The sequence below is a fragment of the Haemaphysalis longicornis genome, unplaced genomic scaffold (assembly GCF_048455015.1).
Source record: "Haemaphysalis longicornis isolate Haplotype H1 unplaced genomic scaffold, Haemaphysalis longicornis Haplotype H1 scaffold_1, whole genome shotgun sequence".
NCBI classification, from domain to species: Eukaryota; Metazoa; Arthropoda; class Arachnida; order Ixodida; family Ixodidae; genus Haemaphysalis; species Haemaphysalis longicornis.
In genome coordinates this window covers 51,046,868-51,069,532 of record NW_027526203.1, presented here as the reverse complement: position 1 = coordinate 51,069,532, position 22,665 = coordinate 51,046,868, and the positions used below count along the sequence as shown (strand labels likewise).

Genomic DNA, 22,665 nt, shown 5'->3' with positions numbered 1-22,665 from the left:
CAGCATATGCATTAAATCTCGACGTGATCATGTGTTGGGTTCCAGGCCACTCTGGGATTGCGGGAAATGAGACCGCTGATCAGATGGCCGCTGCTGCTGCACACACAAATACACTGGACATAGCAGCAGTACCCTACACTGACCTCAAGCCACACATCAAGCAACACCTTCGCGAAACATGGCAAGCACTCTGGAATCAACAGACAGACAACAAGCTACACATAATAAAGCCACTCTTGGGACCATACAAGACTGACGTACACACACAAAAGACACACTGAAGTTGCCCTTTCTAGGTTACGGATAGGCCACACTCATATAACACACTCCCACCTGCTCACAGGATCTCGAAGACCTCTGTGTAGCAGGTGTGGAGAGGCCCTAACCGTGATCCACATCCTTATACAATGTAAGGCACTCGACATTACACGACGCAAACACTTCCCACAACTACACGCGCGACATATTCAACCACACCCGTCATACTTCTTAGGAGATGAAGCCATGTTTTCAATCAAACGCGTTTTCGAGTTTCGTACCGACGTAAAATTTTTACATCTCATTTCTTATCATGCATGTTGACAACCTGGCCCTTTACACCAGTCATCTTCATTACGTTGTGTTTTACTTTGTTTATTTTTACTGAATTGTTCTACTTTTACTTCCATGCCACTTTCATGTAATCACTATTGTTTGGCGCTCTTTGCCCTTAGTCGGCCTTGCGCCATTAAACTCCAAACATCATCATCATTAGTTCTTCAAATGAAAATGCGACCGACGGTGTACTGATGCACTTGTTTCCCGCCTTGTGAATGAGGTACGCCTCCACAATCTCTTTCTTGCCTATATGTGGCCCATTTTAAAAACGTGGCCTGTTTGAAGAGCGGAGTGCAGTACTTACCTTGCAGAGTGCACCTTTTGCAGTGCTCAGCCATGTGGCCACCAGCGTTGTTTGTTTTTACTGTCCAACAGTGCTCGCGCGCTCTGTCGTTGAAACATCTGCCTGTTTGGCCAATATAAGACTTGTTGCATCTCTTGGGAACTTCATAGGCAACTCCCATGGTGCATTCTGTGTAAATTCACCGTGCTTCTTGAAGCACGATGGCCGTTCCCTGGATTTCATCATAGGGCAAACCTTCGCCAATTTGCAGGGCGCGCTGAATACAACATTCACATCGTACCTTTGAGCAACTTTTTTGAGGTTATTTGAGATCCTGGGCCAATAAAGAATAACATAACTTTCTTTTTTTTTCTATTTTCTTTTGCACGTCACCTTCCTTCGATTTTCGTTTAAATTTTTGCAGAAGGGCTTTGCAAACGCCAGAAACAACTGCAGATGGGACTCCCGCATTGCCCACCCGGGCAATCTGCTTATTAAAAGCATATGGTACCTTGTGTGCGCACGACTTGTTTAAGGTTGCTTTGGTACATGTCATGGCCACAACCCTTTTTATTAATTTCGAGTGAGCGCTATCAAATGGAATCAGCTGCTTATTGGCGCGCAGCTTGTATTGCCAACACAAGTGCGTGTTCTGAAAAGTCAGGCTCAAATCTAGGAACCGCATACTGTTATCGCTTGGCCGATCCCATGTAAACGTAAGCGATTTAGAATTGCTGACAAATCTCTCAATGACGTCATTTACTACATCATTCAAGCTGGTTCCAACAACTTAACCACAACAAGATAGTCATCCACGTATCTAAGCATGGTGAGGTGATGCACATCTTCCAGTTTCGTCTTTACGCACTTATCAAAGGAACTCAAATAGATGTCGGAAAGAATGGGGGCTAGCGACGAACCAATACAAATTCCATGCCTTTGAACATAAACCCTGACTTCAAATTCGACCACAGTACTCTGAAGACCTCCGAGGCGCTTTGGGGATCACTTATCAGAGTACCCTAATTGCAGCATGGAGCGCGCCCTGTTTGCGTGCGTGGACGAAGTGCAGGTCTCGAAGTGCTCAACCGCAAGCCACACCGCCATGGAGGCGCACATTCCTGCTGGATTCGAGCCGGGGTGGCGAAACACTTTCTCCGATTCAGAGCGCTGGAGATTGGCCGCGCGTGCTGCTCCCTTGCGTGAATAAACGTCCGCCCCCGGCCTGCATAAATGGGCTGCGCTCCGCTCTGCCGAGCTGGGGTGATCAGCTCTATAGGGAGAAGGCGGGACACCCGTGAACCAAGGGCTGCCGAATCTCCCGTTTTCACTTGGGACTGACTCACACGGCAGACACGCAGACGTTGCATTAGCAAGGTTACGGACAGGCCGCACTCTTGCAACACACTCACACCTGCTCACTGGATCTCCAAGGGAGCAGGAGAGGCCCTATCCGTAATACGCATCCTCGCTCAATGCAAAGCACTCGACACTACACGACATAAACTTTCCAGAGCTGTACAGATGCAACATTCCGTTGCACCTGTCATATTTTTGCACCACGATCCCTGTTAGGCGTGTTCTTGAATTTTTGGCAGCGATTCAATTTTTATACCTTGTTTTGTATCACCCATAAGCATAACCTGGCCCTTCACTTCAACTCTTGATTACCCGTTTCAGCATTCGCTTTTGCATATCTCCTGGCCACTTTTTGGCGCTCTTTGCCCTAGTTGGCCTTTCGCCACAAGAAACGAACCGTCATATCGTAGCTTGGCTTTTGACCGCTCATACGGCACTTCGTCGGGAACTGTTTACTCACCTCCTTAGAAGAGTAGTGAATTACTCGGCTGGTTGGCTCATGCATGGAATCAGCGAAGAGGACGAACAGCGGAGGTACTCCGACAGCGTTCCGCCTTGAGAAGACTGTCCAAGTTGGCGGTTTCTGCCCAAGTCATTCGGCGGATCGGCTGCTCCTAAGCGGCAAGCGGTAGTGAGTGTACCGCACAAATGTCCGGCGCTGCACCGGAAACGTGCGCCAGCATGATTGGACGGCGAATGTGGCAGCTGTCAGTGGGCATCGTATGTGGTGACGGCCACTCTTCTCCTGCCGCACCTACTTTGAAACAAGCTTGTCCTGTTGCCAGTGTTCGGTTTTGTCGCATGGTCCTGGGATATACATGTCGGGTTTCCCCGTCGATCACCTACATTCCTGTCCTCACTTGCTACCTATGATGCGCCGCTGGGAGTTTGCCAATTGTTAGTCTCCACGGGAAAAGAACCCGTTTCTAAGCGGCCGGAGCACGCTGGGGCATAAGAGCCAAAGATGGTCTTTCTAAATGAGAATTCCCAATAACTGCGAGCAGAGCTTTTCACCTAAGGAAGTGTGTTTTGTACACCTTTGGGTGTTCCGCCTTCCACCTAAGATGCGTGAACAAAGCGCCTCGCCCCTGCGTCGATTGCACAACTCTCCAGACGAGCACTCGCTCCCGTCGGCACTGCGCATTCCCTGTCGCGGCGAAAGGATGCGACTGTTTTTGCTCGCCGCACCTCCGTCAAGTGTCTCGCGCATGACACGAAAGGGCCCGCGTTGGCACACGTAGCAAACGTTTATAGAACCAAGCGGCTTAAGCGCCATTTTCCCTGGCCCCGTTCCGCTCGGGCGTTTCGCAGGCCCGACAAAGCTTGAGCCAGCCTTTGTCCCTGGTCGAGTTGTGCCCGCATATGCCCGACGTGGCAGCGTGAAGAGCGCCCGCTACGTGAACGCGACCGGAACTTGAGGTACGCCTCAGGAGACACCGTCCGGAACAGGTGCCCGGAAGCGATTGCGCGCGTCGCCTGGCGCCACCAGCACTGTTCGCTTTTTGTTCATCCCCTTTTCTTGGGAGGCGCTTTTGCTTCGCTTGCGCCGCCATCACCGGAGCTCCGTTTTTTGCGAGAACCAGTCGACGAGGCTCGCGCTTTGGCTCGAGCTGCTTTCCAAACAGGCCTGCCCGACTCAGATTACTTTCAAGTGGGACACCACCTACTGCCGCCGTACTTGGAGACGGATTCGAAAATACTGCTAGCTGAATGGAAGGCGAAAACCACCGCGTCGTCCTCGGTATTCGTTGCTGCATCGGGCGGGGAGAAAGTTGTTGTTTCCTTGTGTCCTCGCAACGCCCGAAATATTGCTTTATGTGCCACGAGTCTCGTAGGGTCCTCCACTCGTGCATCAATGTGGTTGCGCGCCGAGCTTCGTTAATGCGTGAGGGCGACGAAGCATTTGCTGCGTCATCAACACCACCTACGCTGTTTGTCTTGGAGCGTCGGTTGGCTATGGGTTGACCGCGCTTCGAATGTTTTGTCGCATGTGCAGAACATTTACGCACTGTTGTGACAATTTATTTTTTAAAGAATAATGAAACGATTAAAAAGCGTTTTCGTGAGGTATCGCGAACGTTGAGTATTTTCTAACAGCTGACCTGGACCGTCAGAATCGCAGACGATCGACAGACCATCGCACACGATAATACGAAAGCAAACAGAAAATGCAAGAAAATGTCTTACTGCTGCGGCGTGTTTTTTAAATTCTGTATCTGTGCGAATAAACACTTTTCTCGTCGATTTTGGCGTACTTTACGTATGCTCACATTTGTTGAAATGTTGTGAAGCAAAGCGGAAAAATTTACGGCCACTTAAGCGTTTCAATCGAAGCCAATGACGAAGCTAAGGCGAGCGCGCAGCATGATGGAGGCCCATGACGACACAGACGGCCTTGATGTTAGCCGCATAGACGCTAGCGCCAGATTTCTCTCTAGTGTATATACAGTTAAACCTGCATGTGACTAACCTGTACGTAACGCATTCCCGGATTTAACAAAGTTCTAGTCGCTCATCTCCACTGCTTTCTGAGGTATAGGTTCGTCGGTGATGAGTTCTGCTGCCAGAAAACATAGTTTTGTCTGTTCAAGAAGAGCTGGAAATTTCAGGTGCCGTCTCCGCCGGAAAGAAAGATGAACGTTGTCCTCCGATACAGTATCACAGCTAGCACCTAGCAGCTAGCACCTTCTCAAAATATTTGAGTGAGGCAAAGAGCATCACGTTCGCGGAAAGGCGCCCTTTCAGCTTATGTTTTGGTCCTTGAAACTGGTTAAGGCACTGAAGAGGGTCAAAAGGCAAAATTGCAAATACAGGGGTAAGTGACCGTGATTTTTTTGAGGTCCGTGTACTGACTAACTTCGTGGGAAAGCAGAAGGCTCAAAGCGGGTACTTTTTTAACTGTAATAAATTCTCAAACGGAGGGGTCACTGTCCATCATGTCTAGCAGTTTGGCTTGGTTTCTGCTTCATTTACGGGAACCTTAACTTAAAACCTGCATGTAACGAAAAATTGCGAATTTTTATCAAGTTCGTTACATCCAGGTTTAACTGTAGTAAGGAACTCTGTGGCGGCGGCATGGCCTCCGAGATCACCCCGCGCGCGTTAAAACGGGCACGGTGTGATCTCGGAGGGCACGGCTGTAAAGACGAGACATGTCAGCCGCTGTTCAATGAAACTATAGAGTTCTGCCTCCCGAGAGTTCATAGAGGCTTTTTTTATTCCCAAGAACCGTGGAAATCATGTCAGCGAGCCTTCTGTTACTTTGTACGACAATGAGTTTGAATTTTTAAACAGGATGGTGCACAGAAAAAAGAAAAAAAAACTCGCTGCTTTGTGCGCACGTGTAAAAAATAGTATACATCCATGTTCGCTTTTCCCAACACAGTTAGTTGTAGTCGGCGACCGTCGTGTATCCTTTGTCCTAGTCCTCTCTTTTACACGCATTTTTTTCTGAGTAAAATATGCAACACCAACTCGCCCAACAACATGGTTTACAGCTTTGTTTCGTTCGTTTTTTTAACACCAAAGTGTTTTATTCCCGGATGCACCAAGATTTCACTGACGTCATATCCGCCACGGTAGTGACGTCAGTACAACGAAGCAAGCGGCCTGTAAAGGGTGCACCCTGGCACTCAGGGTCTTCCTGCGGGGAAGCACGCTTTAGTACTGAAGAGTACGTTATACTTAGGGTTGTTTGTTTTCGGGTTTTATATTTTAACACGACAGTGTTTTATGCCATGATACCCCAAGATTTCACTGACGCCATATCCATCACGGAAACGAAGCCAGTACACCTTTGCCGAAGCGACCCGCCAGCAGGACTTCGCTCGCCAAGCACACCCACAAAACAGCCGCCGACCCGCAAGCTCAGCTGCAGATTTCACTGCACATTTCACTTTCGTGTTTTACCGATTCCTATGACAAAGGAATCAACCGCAGTTTTTTTTTTGTACCACCCCGCAGGGCGCACCTTGTGTACTCAAGGTGTTTTGGTGAGTAGCGCCACCACGGTCCCGAGCTCCGCAGGGGTGCCTACTGCTGTAGGCACTTGGTGTCTTGCAACACCATGGACCCGAGCACATGTGGGTTGGACCCACCCACGTCCCGGGTGTGCGTGGCTTTGCCGTGTCCGGGGAAAAGGGGAACCTGGTGGCTGAGCCAGAGTTGGGGTTGTTTTGGACCTTTACGGCCCCCCAGCAGCGGCAACACCCCACTTTGGCCCCCGCTTCTCGCAGACGGTACCCCTGGTCTGACCCGCCCGGGGGGAATCAGCCAGTCGCCTTTTCCTCTTTTTCTCTCCACTCTTTCACTTTCATATCTCCTCTCCTACCCCTGTCCTGTCATCTCCTTCCTTCCTGATTTCTACATTTTTCCTGGCGGCAAGGGTTAACCCTGTGCAAGGATATCTACCTTGGTACCATGTATAGGGTTATAGCGGCAGGGTAACGGTTAGCGTGTACTTTAATGTCACGTTCCCTTGTTGGGCTCGGTGGTGGGCGACCGGCTCTGCCGCCGAATTGATTCCATGCTCATATGGCTTTTTCTATCACCCCCCAAAAAACTGATCGGCCTTCGAAAAGGGGCCGCACCGAGGTAACACAATTGAAACCAGTCTCCCAAAGTGAAACTTTCACAAAATATCTTGTTATCCACTCCGAAGACGAAAATGCACCTCTTGCCAAAAAATCTGTCTTCCTCATTGCAAAGTGCCTTGAAAGCGTTGTCGGCCGGGATTACCAAGCAAAGAAACTAGCCTCTGGTGATCTGCTGGTAGAAGTGCAACGAAAGAACCAAAGTCAGAACCTACTAAAACAGAACACCCTGGCTGAACTCGCAGTAACGGTCACTCCACATCGTAGCCTGAATACAACGCAGGGCGTGATCTGTGAGAGGGAACTGCTTCACGAGACAGATGAGGATTTGCTTGAGGGACTGAGGGACCAGGGCGTCACGGCTGTGCGGCAGATCACCATGCGTCGCGCAGGTGAGGAAATTCGAACTAAGCATGTTGTTCTGACCTTCAACCGTCCAACGCTTCCTGAATCCGTCCATGCTGCCTTTATATCCTCCAGTACGCCCTTACATACCTAGTCCTCGAAGGTGTTTCAAGTGCCAGAAGTATGGCCACGGAACTCAGTCTTGTCGTGGCCGACCCACCTGTGCTCACTGCGCACGTGCTGACCACACCAGTGATGAGTGCAAAAAAGAACAAGTGAAATGCCCAAACTGTGGTGAACCACACGCTGCGTACTCGCGTGCATGTCCCGCATTCAAAAAGGAAAAAGAAATAATCCAACTCAAAGTTACCGAAAACCTAACCTTTGCACAAGCACGCCTGAAGCATGCCCTGCTTTCAGGCAGAAGTTACGCAGACGCTGCTCGCCGGGGGGTGGAGCGTCGTCTGGTGGATGCGGGCACCCAGTGCAACCTGGTCCCGCCACAGCCCCCCGTTCAGCAGCAGAAAGTTGCTCCCGTGGCTTCTGCTGCTACACCCTCCTCCAGTGCTGTGCCTAAGGCCCCCAGTGCGAGCTACATGGCTGCGCCTAAGGCCTCCAGCACGAGCTCTGGTGCTGTGCCTAAGGCCTCAAGCACGAGCTCAGTCCAGATGAGTGATCTGGCTCCATCCCGGGCATCTGCAAAACAGCAGAAGGCTGCTCGTGCGGTCACTGCTGTTGCAGAAATGTCCAGTGCTGTGGCTGCGGCCTCTAGCACAAACAGTGTCTCCACTGACACTTCTCCTTCAGAAACCTTGGATGAGGCCATGGATGCCTCTCCAAGCACACCGGCTTCTGAAACACAACCGGAGCGCCGCAGCTCCGCTGGTCGGGGTAAATCAAACAAACCGAAGTCGTCCAAGATCACTACACCGGGACCTAACTCGGCGACCTAGGTAAACTACTGGAAGGGCCCCAAAAACAAAACTCCCTCACTAATGACCCTTTTAATGGAAAAAGAACATCTCATGATCTGTATTTCTCTTCTCTTGGTGTTTATGGCTGCTGAAAGTGTTATCCAGTGGAATTGTAGGGGGCTGTTGAACAACCTTGACGATATTTATTTTATTTATTTCAAAATACTGCAACCCAGGGAGGGTTATAGCAGGAGTGGGTACAAAAGTTTTTGTACAATGCAGATGTGGGATCAGTGTAATGTATCTACACCGGGTTAGGAAAAATAAAACAAGAAAACCAAATAATACATATTAATTACATCGAAAGCAACACACATACAGTAGCAAAATTTAAACAGTTATATTTTACAGAGGCGCCATACACTATAATACAATGGGAAGACAGTGATGACGTGAACACTATTGCGATTATTGCGATTAGACCACTGTCAAAAATTGCTGCTGCGGCTGTGCACGAACAGAGCCAGGCAGGGCATTCCACCACTCTATGGTGCGGGGAAAGAAACTGTATTTGAAAATATCGGTTCGGGCAAATATTGATGTCAGGTTAAGATAGTGATGGCTTCGCGTTGATAATGGTCTCGAAAATGTGAAGTGAGTATCGCTATAAGGGGAGTGCACGGCAGAATGTAACAATTTTAACGACTCGATGCGCCTGCGTTCGGCAAGTAGGATTAGATTAAGAGACAGCAAAGCAGAGGTGGGCGAAAAATGTCTGTCGTAACAGCGGCATATAAATCGAATGGCTTTTCTTTGAACTGATTCGATTTTATTAATTTCGAGCTGCTTGTGCGGGTTCCACACGGGTGAGGCGTATTCGATTATTGGGCGGATTAATGACTTGTACATAATGAGTTTAGTATCTTTAGGAGCTTTAGCTAAAACACGACGTAAATATCCAAGTTTTTTTAAGGCTTTAGCAGTTATGTAGTCTATGTGTTTCGCCCATGATAATTTATTGTCGAAGATAACGCCAAGATACTTGTAATTATTTACCCTAGACAGCGTGCAGTTGTTAAACGAGTAGCAGAACTGGGAAGAGGATATGCTGGTAGTGAAGGTTAGTATAACAGTCTTATTAAAATTAATTTTCATCTGCCATTTACTGCACCAGGAACAGAAGTTAGCAAATGATTCGTTGAGAACTTGGTGATCGTTTTGCGAGTTGATTACTTGATATAACACGCAATCATCTGCATAAAGTCGTATACTGGAATTTATGTTACTCGGAAGATCATTAATATACAAGAGAAATAACAGTGGTCCAAGGACTGAGCCTTGTGGAACTCCTGAAGAGACATCCATAGTAGAAGATTCAGCAGAATTAAAACAAACAGATTGTGTGCGCTCGGAAAGAAAGTTCGAAATCCATTGAACAAGAGAAGGATTTTTTAGTATTGCGTTTAATTTACACAGTAATTTAGAATGAATGACGGTGTCAAAAGCTTTTGAAAGGTCTATGAATATGGCATCTATTTGGCTTCCGGAGTCCATGCTGCGAGATATGTCGTGTGTAAATTCTACCAGTTGCGTTACAGTACTGAAACCACGACGAAAACCGTGCTGAACTTTTGAAAGTATGGAATTTGACTCAAGGTACTCCATTATATGTTTACAAATTATATGTTCGATAAGCTTACATGAGTGTGAGGTTATAGAGATGGGCCTGTAGTTCGAGAACAGTTGTCGATCGCCCGCTTTAAAGAACGGAAGTACCTTCGCATGTTTCCATGCTAAAGGGACAGTGGCGGTGGACAGCGATTTCTGAAAAATGATGGTGAGGTAACGGGATGTCCAAAGTGAGTAGCGAACGAGAAATGCATTCGGGATATTATCCGGTCCCGCGCCTTTTTTAGTATCTAAGTTCAAAATGAGGTTCAGAATCCCTTGCTCACTCACTGAAACATCGGTAATGGGAGAATAGCAAGGAGCATTCGAAAACGGAGGAATTACACTGTTGTCGTCCGTAAAGACTGAGTTAAAATACGTGTTGAAAGCGTGTGATATCTCTTTAGTATCTGAGATTATTTGGCCTCTGGAAACAAATGAGGTCTGTGTGGTGTTAGTAGGTGAAACTGTTTGCCAAAACTTACGTGGATTAGTTTTCAATAAACCCTGCAGCTGGAAACGAAAATAAAAGTCTTTAGCGCTATTAATTTTGGCATGAAGAAGCTCTTTGGCCTTGAGAAAGCGGTCAATGCTCTGACCATTGGTGGATGATTTCTTACGCCGTAGGCGGTTGACTTTACGCGATGCATGTAAAATGTCGCGATTCATCCAAGGAATGTTCGGGTTTATTTTCTTTGTTTTAAGAGGAACGAAGCGATTAATGCAATCTTGAATGACACTTTCAAAGTTTTTTACAAGAATGTTTACATCACCATCGAGATTAAGATTAGAAAATGTATTAAAATTGCCAGCTAAAGTATCGATAATAGAGGTATCGTCAGCCCGGTTGAAATCATGAAACGTTGTATAGACGGTACGAGGTTTAGGTAATGAACAGGGAATTGAAACAAGAACACCTTTGTGGTCCGAGATACCATCAATTATATCATAGGTGACATTTTGCATCAATCTAGAGTTCACAAAAACTAGGTCAAGGATAGCAGTCAGTCTTGTAGGGGAGTGTACTATCTGGGTAAGGTCAAGACTCAAAGATTGGGTGATCAACTCGCGCCCAATTGCAGTGTCGCTACCAGAGTAATTTAACGAGGACCAATCAATGCCTGGGACATTAAAATCCCCCATTAACAATAAGTTACCGTGTTGAAGGTTATGACTCAGCATAAAATGGCTTAAGTTGTGCAATGTATCAATTGGAGAGCCGGGTGGGCGATAGAAAAGACCTATTACTACAGATTGCTTGTGGAGATGAAGTTTACACCAGGCGGATTCTATGTCAGAGGGAGAGGGCAGGATTGAGAATTTAAGGCTTTGACGAAGGAGTAAAGCAACACCCCCTCCTTTCCCTATTTGACGATCAGTTCTAACTGCGATATATCCGGGAGGGGTGAATTCGGAATCGTAGATGCCGTCATGCAACCAAGTTTCAGTAATCCCAACAATGTCAGGTGAATATACGGACAGAAGAGCAAGCAAGTCTGGAAATTTATTGACAATACTTCTAGCGTTAAGATTTAAAACCACTAGCTTACTATCACAGTCATTGTTTGTCCTTCACCGGGAAGAGGAAGAAGCAACTGCAGATGCTCCAGTCATATTGACAGAACTGCTTCTGTCTTCCCTAATCGACTTCAAATGCTCATCCCACACGTAGCGTTTGCCATCGATATAGACATGGTCATATCGTATTTTGACTGTCGAACCATTTTTGCGGAAAGGCAACGTAGCGCTGAACAGATTCTTTCGTATATTACGTACCCTAAGCGAAAAATCTTCAGTTATGTGATAATCCGATCCTTTAAGTTTTGATGCATTTTTCATGACAAGAACTTTTTCAGTAAAATCCAGAATCTTCATTATGACTGGACGAGGACGTCCATCGCGTGGCTTACCAATACGATGGCAGCGCTCGATGTGCGGACAGGGAATTTCAAGTGATTCCGTTAGCAGCTTGGAAACTTCTGACAGAAGTGTGTCGCTCTTCTCATTGGGATCTTCTGGTAAACCGTGTATTAAAATGTTATTCCTACGAGAATGGCTTTCTAAGTCTTCGTTCTTGGTTTCAAGCCTTGCTAAGGACTGCTTCAGTGAAGCTACCTTGGAACTCAGTTTTTCGCACAAAGGTTTGGAGCCGTTGGTACTGATGGATAATTCCAAGGATGTTACGCGGGTTTCCAGTTCTTCAAAACGAGAATTAAAAGACTGCTTGATGTCGGCAATATCCTTCGCAATCTGGTTCTGGCCAGCCAGCAGCCTTTCAAGCATGACTGTCGTCTCCGGAGCGGGGGAAGTATCAGTTTTGGAACGAGTTGAGGGGCCAGTTACTGCGGGTGATCCATGCTTTGATTGGTTTGAAGAAGGGGCTGGTTTAGGGGGTCCAGGGTTCAACTCAACGTCCCCGCTCAAGAGAATGCAGATAAAACTGTACAGAACATTCAAACAAGAAAAACGTTTGGGGCAGTAGAGCAGCAGCATAAAGCGATCATCACAGCGAATACCGTAGGCGTTCTTAAGGTAACATACCTGCAGATAGAACAAACGCCGTTTGAGCAACATGCCGAAGCTGCTGCTGTTCTGCCCACTGAAGAGTGTTGAAGGTTTCCGGTCCTTTATACTGGGACACGAAGATGACGTAATCTTGGGGCAGTCCATCATTGGATGATCAGCGGTGACGTTGGCCCAGAACAGAGCACGCGGCGCGCCATCAGCTGCGCCAACGGACGCACCAAGGCTATCACCTCCAAGGGTGATAGGGCAGTCGGCAGGCACCCGCTTGGCACCCACGTGTCGAGGACTGGACACCGAAGTAGTTGACCGTGATGGAGCAGTACCCGAGAGCGCAGGCCCGGTGAAAGCGAAGAAAATCTGCAGATAGAACAAGCGCCGTTTGAGCAACATGCCGAAGCTGCTGCTGTTCTGCCCACTGAAGAGTGTTGAAGGTTTCCGGTCCTTTATACTGGGACACGAAGATGACGTAATCTTGGGGCAGTCCATCATTGGATGATCAGCGGTGACGTTGGCCCAGAACAGAGCACGCGGCGCGCCATCAGCTGCGCCAACGGACGCACCAAGGCTATCACCTCCAAGGGTGATAGGGCAGTCGGCAGGCACCCGCTTGGCACCCACGTGTCGAGGACTGGACACCGAAGTAGTTGACCGTGATGGAGCAGTACCCGAGAGCGCAGGCCCGGTGAAAGCGAAGAAAATCTGCAGATAGAACAAGCGCCGTTTGAGCAACATGCCGAAGCTGCTGCTGTTCTGCCCACTCATATATATATGATATACTCTCAAATCACAAACCAAACATACTGTGCCTCCAAGAAACACACCTACGCCCATCTCAGACAAACTTTTTAACACAATACACTATATTTCGTAAAGACAGACTGAACTACCACCATCCGTCTGGTGGTGTGGCAATAATAGTACAAAAATGTGTTCCCAGTCAACACCTGCAGCTACAAACTTCACTTGAAGCAGTTGCCGTTAGAGCCATAATTTTTGATAGACTAATAACAGTGTGTTCTCTTTACATTCCACCGGACTATCATCTATCCAGCGTCGAATTCGAAAACCTCACCAATGAGCTACCTGAACCCTACTTAATTATTGGGGATTTTAATGCCCACAACCCTCTCTGGGGATCTGCGCGAGCTGATGCGCGAGGGCGGCTAATTGAAAAGTTCATCACATCATCTGGCAGTTGCATCTTTAATAAGAAACATCCAACATACTACAACACGGCCCACAACACATATTCTGCAATAGACCTGGCAATTGGCTCCGCAATTTTACTGCCCACCTGTGAGTGGAAAGTAATTAACAACCCCTTTGGCAGCGACCATTTCCCTGTGAAACTATTAGCTACAAGCAATAACTCCCAAGACACCGATTCGCCTCGAACTTTTAAACAACATGCAGCTGACTGGAAAACATTCAAAGAACTTTCCAGGCTAACCCCTTCACTAATAAGTCATTTAGATGTTGAAGCAGCCAGCTCACTTATTACGGCCCATATTCTTGACTGTGCTCAAAAGAGCATTCCAGAGACCACTTCTAAAACCCTCCCCAGACCTAGACCATGGTGGAATGAGGAGTGCAAGCGTGCACGTTCCGAACAGAATAAAGCATGGGCACTCTTACGCCGCTATCCTACGGCAGCCAACCTGCTTAAGTTCAAACGGGCAAAAGCCAAAGGAAAGCGGACACGGCGCTTAGCAAAAAACGAAAGTTGGACAAAGTTTATATCGTCTATAAACTCTTACACAGACTCTCGCAAAGTATGGACTAGGATAAAGAAACTAAAAGGCTACAATACCAACCCTACTCCCCTTGTAAATAGTGTCGGTAACACAATAAAAGACCAAGCAGATGCTCTCGGCAAACATTTTGAAAACGTATTCAGTTCCTCTCATTACACACAAACATTCTTACAGCACAAGAAAGCAGCTGAGCGCCAGCCCCTTTGTGTGAACAAACGCTCAAATGAAGGATACAATGCACCATTTACGATGCCCGAACTAATTACTGCATTGTCCACATGTGGTAAGTCAGCCCCTGGAGCTGACAGAATCAGCTATGAGATGATCAGGCACTTACACATTGACACACTTTACACAATACTCTCTCTCTTTAACAAAATATGGCAGAAAGGCCGCTTTCCAAAAGCATGGAAAGAGGCAATCGTTGTACCTCTTCTAAAAGAGGGGAAAGAACCGTCCTTTGCTGCTAGTTACAGGCCTATTGCCCTGACCAGCTGTTTGTGTAAGCTCCTTGAAAAAATGATAAACCGGCGACTTTTTTACTTTCTGGAGTTTCATGGTGTTCTAGACAAAAATCAGGCAGGGTTTAGGTCTGGAAGATCAACTACAGACAATCTGGTTGCGTTTGAATCGTATGTTAAAGACGCTTTTGTCCATAAACAGCACTGCTTCTCTGTATTCTTTGATATGGAGAAAGCCTACGATAGAACGTGGCGATATGGCATTCTATTGGACTTGCAGTCGTTTGGCCTTAGTGGCAACATACTCAATGTTATTCAAGACTATTTGTCTGATCGCACATTTCGTGTCCGTGTGGGGACTGCCCTGTCTAGAACATTTGTTCAAGAAAATGGCGTACCCCAGGGAGGAGTGCTGAGCTGTGCACTGTTCATTGTTAAAATGAGTTCTCTTAAAACTGTGCTGCCTCGGACTGTTTCATACTCTGCCTACGTTGACGATATCCAAGTTAGCTTTAAATCCTGTAATCTGTCGATATGTGAACGTCAAATCCAATTAAGTGTCAACAGGCTGGTTACATGGGCTGAAAGAAATGGTTTTAAGTTTAACGCTGATAAAAGTGCTGTTGTTGTCTTTTCTAGGATACGCGGTGTAGAGCCTCTTCCTTGTATCACGTTAGGAGGTCAGCCCATACCAGTGAAAAAGGAACACAGGTTTCTAGGTATTTTGCTCGACCACAAGCTCACATTCATACCACACATTAAATTACTAAAAGTAAAATGCCTGAAAACAATGAACATTTTAAAGATACTATCTCATCAGTCCTGGGGTACGGATACAAAATGTCTGCTAGCACTTCTTAATAGTGTCGTTAGGTCAAGAATAGACTACGCCTGCATTGTGTACCAGTCTGCAACCAAAACAGCACTCAAAATGTTGGACCTAGTATACAACTTGGGGCTTCGCTTGGCCACAGGGGCATATCGAACAAGTCCTGTTCCATCCCTTCATGTCGAATCAAACCAGTGGTCTCTAGGGTACCAGCGCGCCTACACTGCTCTGATGTATGCCGCAAAGATAACTTCTTTGAAGGAACACCCTCTGAATACCATAATGAAAAATAACACAACTGATCATCTCTTTGAAAACCGACCATCCATAGCTCCACCTTTCCCGCTGGCAGTTTCACACCTCGTCAGCGAGTTCCAAGTTCCTCTCACTGATGTCTACTGTACCTCAGTTTATGATTTGGTCGCTCCGTGGGACACTTTCCCAATTCACTGTGACATGTCCTTTCGAGAAATACATAAGAAAAATGTACCAAACTTTGTGCATTTTCTCTTCCTCCAAGACAAATACAAGGCAGCTGAATTTTACACAGATGCCTCAAAAACTACCACAGCCGTATCCTGTGCTGCAAATGGCCCCCTACTTAATGTGACCAAAACGATGAACACGAACACAAGTATATTCACTGCAGAGGCGTACGGTATACTACTGGCTTAACCACATTCTTCAAAACAAAATTAAGAACTCAGTTATATACACGGACTCTCTGAGTGTCGTCTCAAATCTTTCATCTCGGAAGGTCAGTAGAAACCCCACTTTTAATTGTGTTTTAAGAGCTCTCTACTCGGCTTATGGCCTGAAACTCGTTGTCACAGTCTGCTGGGTTCCTGGCCACTGCGGCATTGCTGGAAATGAAGCTGCTGACCGTAGTGCTGCAGCTGCCGCCCTTCGAAGCAGCATAGACGTAAACGAGGTCCCATATCAAGATCTGAAACCTTTTGTAAGAAGGAAGCTGCGGGACCACTGGCAGCAGCAATGGGACAGAGAAGTAGAGAATAAACTACATATCGTTAAGCCCAAAATAGAAAAGCCCCCTGCTGAAAAACATGACAGATTTGTAGAGGTAGCATTATGCAGATTAAGAATTGGCCACACACACATCACACACTCATACCTTTTAACAGACGCAAACAAGCCACAGTGCCATCGATGTGGGGGTCAGCTTTCTGTCCTTCATATACTTATTGATTGTGATATGTGCATCACTGAAAGGAAACGTCATTTTAATGAAGCTTACACATATAACAGTCCCTTGCACGCTTCACTATTTTTATCAGACCATCCAATGTTCCCATACAAAAAAGTTTTTAGTTACCTAGCAGATGTAGACTTTTTAAAATACATATCATATAGACCATAACCTCACCTGTGTTCATTATGTGTTTTAAAACAGTGGTGGAACCTGAGACTTTACACCTTAGGTTCTTGCACTCACTGTTTTAATATGACCCTATACACTATTTATCTTAGTATACTCACTATGCTTTAATTATGGCCCTATACACCAACCCCCTGAGTAAAGCTTTTTAAACTAGTGCCTCCTTTACAAATCTTTCTAATCTCTTTCATCATTGTCATGGCGCTCTTTGCCTTTGTCGGCCTTGCGCCATTAAACCCAAAATCATCATCATCATTTTTTTAATGTACCACAGAGAGCCGCAAGCTATCTACCTTGAGCACCATTTCTGACGCTTGCCATTGACGGTGATTTGTCCTTTGGCAGCGTGGCGTTAGAGGCGCCCGATTCACGTCCGCAAATCCAGTAGTTTGCTCGCAGCTGCGTTCTGTGTACGGCCTGTTGGTTAGGCTGTGCGCGAGAGTCCGTGCTTTCCCGAATGCTAACTCATTGGTTTACGAGGCCCGCCTTCTCCGAAGCGAGCGGGTGGGAGTGCTTCGGGACTTGGCTGACTCAACCTCGTCGGGACTTCCTTTTCTTCTCGCAGGAATGGAGCCTGCAGCCGTGGCACTGCCTCCCGGCGTGCGGCGTCCACAGCTCCGGCAGCAGCCTGCCCATCAGCGGAGGTGAGGGAAGCGATCGGTCGTACCGTCTCGGTCCACCCAACAAGTGCCGCTTTTCTTCGAAGCACTTCACTCTTTAAAAAAAGGTCGTGGCCCTTACTAACAGAACACTAACCATTTACTTGTCGCAGTGTCCACTAGGCACTTAGTGGTTTTACTAACTGACCATGAATAACCTAGTAAAAAGCTACGCGTGACAATGTGTATCGGCTGAGCGCGCAGCACGTCATAAAAAAATTCAACAGGCACATATCACACTTAGAACACAAATACATTGAGCAAGAAAACCAACGGGATGCACGAGGAGAGCGAGTGTAACTTACCCCCGTATTCTGAATCCCTCCTCCACTCAAAGTGCTTCCTCCACTCCGTCGAGTGGAGGATAGGGCAACACCTCCACTCGAGGTCTTCACGCATTTCATAAACGTGGTGACGCCGACCCTGCGAGGAAATCCTTCGTTTGGAGGGACCCTCGAGATCGCACTTTTGGAGGAACAGAGAAAGGCATCTGGGGGCGAGGTTATTGAAAATTTCTTTATTCAAGACATGAAAGCACGCTTAAGAAATATAACTTTTTAATGTTTTTATTTTTTGTTAAGTAATTATACCGGTATTTTAAGAAATAATAGTTTCTATGGTTGAGAGGAGCACGATATAACATGAACCAGGTGGACACAACTAGAAATAACTGTTCTCTGGTCTGGCCACACTGCACACACACTTCGGCAGCAGACGATAAATCTGTTTTGTTTTTGTGCACGCTGCTCCATGTCTTCACGTATCCCGTTGTGTCTCCTGTTCTTTCTGATCCTATCGATTACTATAAGTTTCAGGGCCCCCCCTCCGGATGACAGTCAAGATAACGATATGTCAGCGGAAGGGCTGGAGGTATAGGGCGGTTTGCTTCCATGCGTGACGAGCGCATATCATAGACCGGAATTGCCGACACAGTGAGCGTCTAATTATTTGTTCTTTTCGGTTCACGCCACTATCGGCAGCTCAAAGCCGACATAATGTTCAAATTACAAAGTAGTGCGTGTGTAATTTTACAGGCACCACGGTGAACCCGGTAGAAATGTCCCCCTTCGACAGCACGCAAGCGCGAGGTAGCAGGCGAGCACTAAGCGACGGGCACTTGGAGAGGGGCGGAGCCTCGCAGCGCAGGCGGCTCGAAGAAAAAATAAAAAAAGCAAACTGGGCTTTGGAGCAGACGACACGCTCGCTCGTTTCCCTACGGCGGTCGTCTGTTTCATACGCACTGTAAGCAGCTTACGGTAGCCGTGTCATAGGTTAGTGTGACACCTTCATTACAGAGCGATGACTTTCGGTACATGACAGCGACAACCTTGTCATTGCGAGGATAAAGACAAATCCGCACGGATATCTCGGAGCTCGCCCGCCGTCGCAGAAAACATCACTACGCTTCGAATTACGAGTTCCAACCAACGCCTGACGACGCGGCTTGTCGGCGGCGAAACGTTGACGAAGGCACCCATCACAACTTGAAATGTCCCGGCGCCATAACATCGCAACGTAACCAGCAGCCGGAACGCAGGGAGCAGTGGGTGGCCGCGGTTGCTGGCGTTTGGCTCGGCAGCTCGGCGTTTGGCTCGGCAGCCACCTCGGCAGCTCCAGCAGTGACCGATTTGGTAAAGAGGCACCGCGACACGAATTCGCCTTTGCTGGAGTGCTCAAGCGTATTCAGCCAGTACCTTATGCACTGACATGGCAAATTCACGGTGCGGAAATCCCCTGAACCTTCATTATATGCCTCGCCAATGCGGGATACATGCTCCGGAAAAGAGGCGAGCGAGCACAGCCTGCTCGAACCGAGAGGAGAGTAGGCGGCCATCTTGAAAATAGTACTGGAGGGCTGCTTAGACGACACCTTAGAGTTGCTCCTCCAAATCGTGAGCGGCTCCTCCAAATCGCCGAGCGGCTCCTCCGTTGGAGGAGACACTCGAGTGGAGGTTAGTTTATGAAACCGAAACTCGCTTTCAAGGGTCCTCTCGAGCGGAGGCTCGAGTGGAGGAGGGACTCAAAATACGGGGGTCATCCCCTCCTCCACTCCATTTGCTCCCTCCACACGGCTGAGCGGAGGATTCCGCAAGATTAATTATGCATGGGGAAATCGATTTCAAGGATCTCCTCCACTGGAGGCTCGAGTGATCTGCTCTTCTTGCTTTTATAGCCAGAAGCGGGAAGTCCTCTGATAGTCAGTGGGCTTGTCCTATCGCAAAAATCAAATATTTTAGCGATAATTTTATAATTATGAATTTTAATGCGAGCAATACAAGTTAGCATGCTGATTTGAAAAAAAAAAAAAAACGTTTTAATGGTGAGGTGGAGTGGGAAAAGTGGTGTAGCTGTTATGTTCAATAATCCATATAATTTTGTTACTATCAGTGAATGTTAGTGTCAAACAAGCAGCAGCTACTAAGTGCACGGTCTAGACTAGTAAAGATAGCATATAGGTTCCATACTTAGTGGAAGGACCTACGTACCGTTCTGGGGGTAGTCAGGTTCGTAAGGAGTTAGTAAGTAAACCCGTTGCTACCTTTTTGCTAGCATTTTTGCTAAGTGTGTTCAGCGAAGGGCTCAGAAACAGAACGTGACGGCTTATTTTGTCACTTAGTGCGTTGCACGCGCAGACATTAAATGGACGCGCATTTTGGAAGTGAAACCAGTGTAACTGGCTGTATGATTGATTGATTGATTGATTGATTGGTTGATTGATTGTTGGGTTTAACACGCCGATGCAACGCAGGCGATGAGGCGCGCCGTAGTGGAGGGCTTCGGATTAATTAACTGGCTGTATAATCGAAACCACGGTTAAAGGACATCACGAAAATTTATAATTAACATTGATAATCTGTGACAGTAAACAGATTTAACTGGGAAAAACTCTTGCAGATTTCTTTTTTGCTTCTCGCGCAGTTTACGTTGTTATTCCGTGCGAGCGTGAACAACATATATTCCTACTAGTTGGGGAATTATCCGACCTTTAAATTTTTATTTGACGATTCCAAGGTTATTTGACATGCTACGCACTCATGCTGGTCGTCATAGCCAAATGCGGCACCGAAGCACCACTGCATCGACTCTCCGAATTCCGGTCCCTTCCACGATCGCCGTCGGCAGCGCATTTTGCTGATATGGTTCCCATCTCCCGATGATCGGCCACCTTCCGTGGGATTGCCAGGGGATACGGCAGATCCAGAAGGTCTGACGTAACCTTAGAATGATGAACGATTCTAAGCATAAACAAGAAGTGGACGTCGTTGTCGATATGGGGTTTCACTTGCGAGGAGGCCGTAGCCAGGCCTACATGGCGTTCCTCCGTTTCCACTTCACCGCAAGTCAAAGGCTACCCCAGTGTCAAAAACTCTCTGCCTTCCCTCATTCACGGCGCATGCGGCCGCCTCGACATGGACGCGTGCCCTCAGCATCTCTACGGTTCTACCATGAAGGATTGTTTTTAATGCGTGAGTGCCGCGCATCGCGATTCCCGGTCAGTTTCCAACTAGAACTCCGTACCAAGAACGGTACTACAGGACGATTATTAGCACAGGGACGCTCGTCAGCATTGCGAGCTCAAGTTTACCGCGATCGCCAAAAAGTTCCGACCGCACTCCTGCTCTGTTCTGTTCACGCCCTAATGCTGAATCCCGTACATTTAACGAAAGGTGGTGCTAACAACGGGGCATTGCAGGGGCTGACGATCACTGCGAACAGCGAGCAATGAATACACTATTAAAGGGCAAATAATTTCGTTTTTTTTTTCGGCTGACGGCATCTGCCGAAACACGCGAGAAAAAAAAAACATTTTAATGATTTTTCGGCGGAGGGACCGAATCTGACGACAACGGCCAGCTCCTTCGTTCAAACGTACGAAACATTCTTTCTCCCCTACTGAAAATGTAGACTTGGCAGACGCTATCATACATAATTATAGTGGATTATATTAGTCGCATTAATGATGACATGACGGTAGACGACGGCATGCTAGTACACGATGGCAAGCTTGTAGATGCCAGCATGCTGGTGGGCGGCGTCGTGCTGGTAGACGACGGACGCTATGTGTGTAGACAATGGCAAGCCCCCGCAGGGGCCACCTCGAGTAATCAGTGTATCGTGAGTAGCGAAACCACGGTCCCCAACTCCGCAGGGGTGCCTACATCACTAGGCATGTGGTGTTTGCGGTACCACGGACCCGAGCACATGTGGGTCGTACTCACCCACACTCCGGCTGTGCGTGGATTAGCCGTGCCGTGGGAAAAGGGCGTGCTGGTGGCTGAGCCAAGGCCAGGGTTGTTTTGGGCCTTGGCGGCCCCCTGCTAGCGGCAACATGTCACTTTGTTTCCCGCTTGCCGCAGACGGTTCCCCTGGTCTTACCCGCCAGGGGAGAACCAGCCAGTCGCCTTTCCCTGTCTTCCCCTTAGCTGTTTCACTTTTCCATCTGCTTTCCTACCTCTATCCTGTCCTATCCTTTCTTTCTGAGTTCAACGGTCTGCTAGGCGGCGAGGGTTAACCCTGTGCAAAGACATCACTCGTGATTCCAAGCGCAGAGTTATAGTGTCAAAGTTCGGTTAGCGTGCGCTGCAACGTCACGCGACCTTGTTGGGCTCCGTGGTGGGCGACTGGCCTTGAAACCAAACACGTGCTTTTTGTATGGCATCTTCAAACCCTTTCTCTGTCAATCGCTCTCTCAAAAGAGGGCGCACCAAAGAAACGTTTGAAATTTTTCAATGCCAAGAAACCAGAACTGTTTCCACGTTTGCGAAAAGTGGTGCGAGAACTGTGTCAAGCGGTCACCTCGAAGCGGCCACCTTTCAGAGGTCGGTGAACTCACTCATGAGTCCACTCACTCAGACTCATTTGGACTCAAACTCACGCGTGAGTTTGAGTTTGAGTGAGCGCGAGGCTAGTGTGGCATGGTGAGTTGGAGCTTGAGTGAGTTTGCGCCGAGTGATCCCGACTGAGTTTGAGTCCGATTGAGTTTGAGTACGCCTGAGACCTAGTGAATTCTGAGTCCATTTTGAGTTCTGAGTACATTTTGAGTTTGAGTCCATTTTGAGTTTGAGTCCATTTTGAGTTTTGAGTACACTTTGAATTTGAGTCCATTTTGAGTTCTGAGTACATTTTGAGTTTGAGTCCATTTTGAGTTCTGAGTGCATTTTGAGTTTGAGTCCATTTTGAGTTTGAGTCCATTTTGAGTTCTGAGTACAAGTTGAGTTTGACTCCATTTTGAGTTCTGAGTACAAGTTGAGTTCTGAGTACATTTTGAGTTCTGAGTACAT

General features: G+C 47.4%; 1 protein-coding gene across 1 annotated transcript in view; it reads left to right on the top strand.

The window, feature by feature from the left end:
- The first annotated feature begins 1,913 nt into the window (after positions 1–1,913).
- Positions 1,914–22,665, top strand: part of LOC144169643 (calcium uniporter protein, mitochondrial-like) — a 60,848-nt gene continuing 40,096 nt past the window's right edge. Inside the window, exons 1-2 of the mRNA XM_077698945.1 lie at positions 1,914–1,952; positions 17,290–17,368. Coding sequence (XP_077555071.1) covers positions 1,914–1,952; positions 17,290–17,368 — 118 coding nt within the window. The remainder of the gene's footprint in view (positions 1,953–17,289; positions 17,369–22,665) is intronic.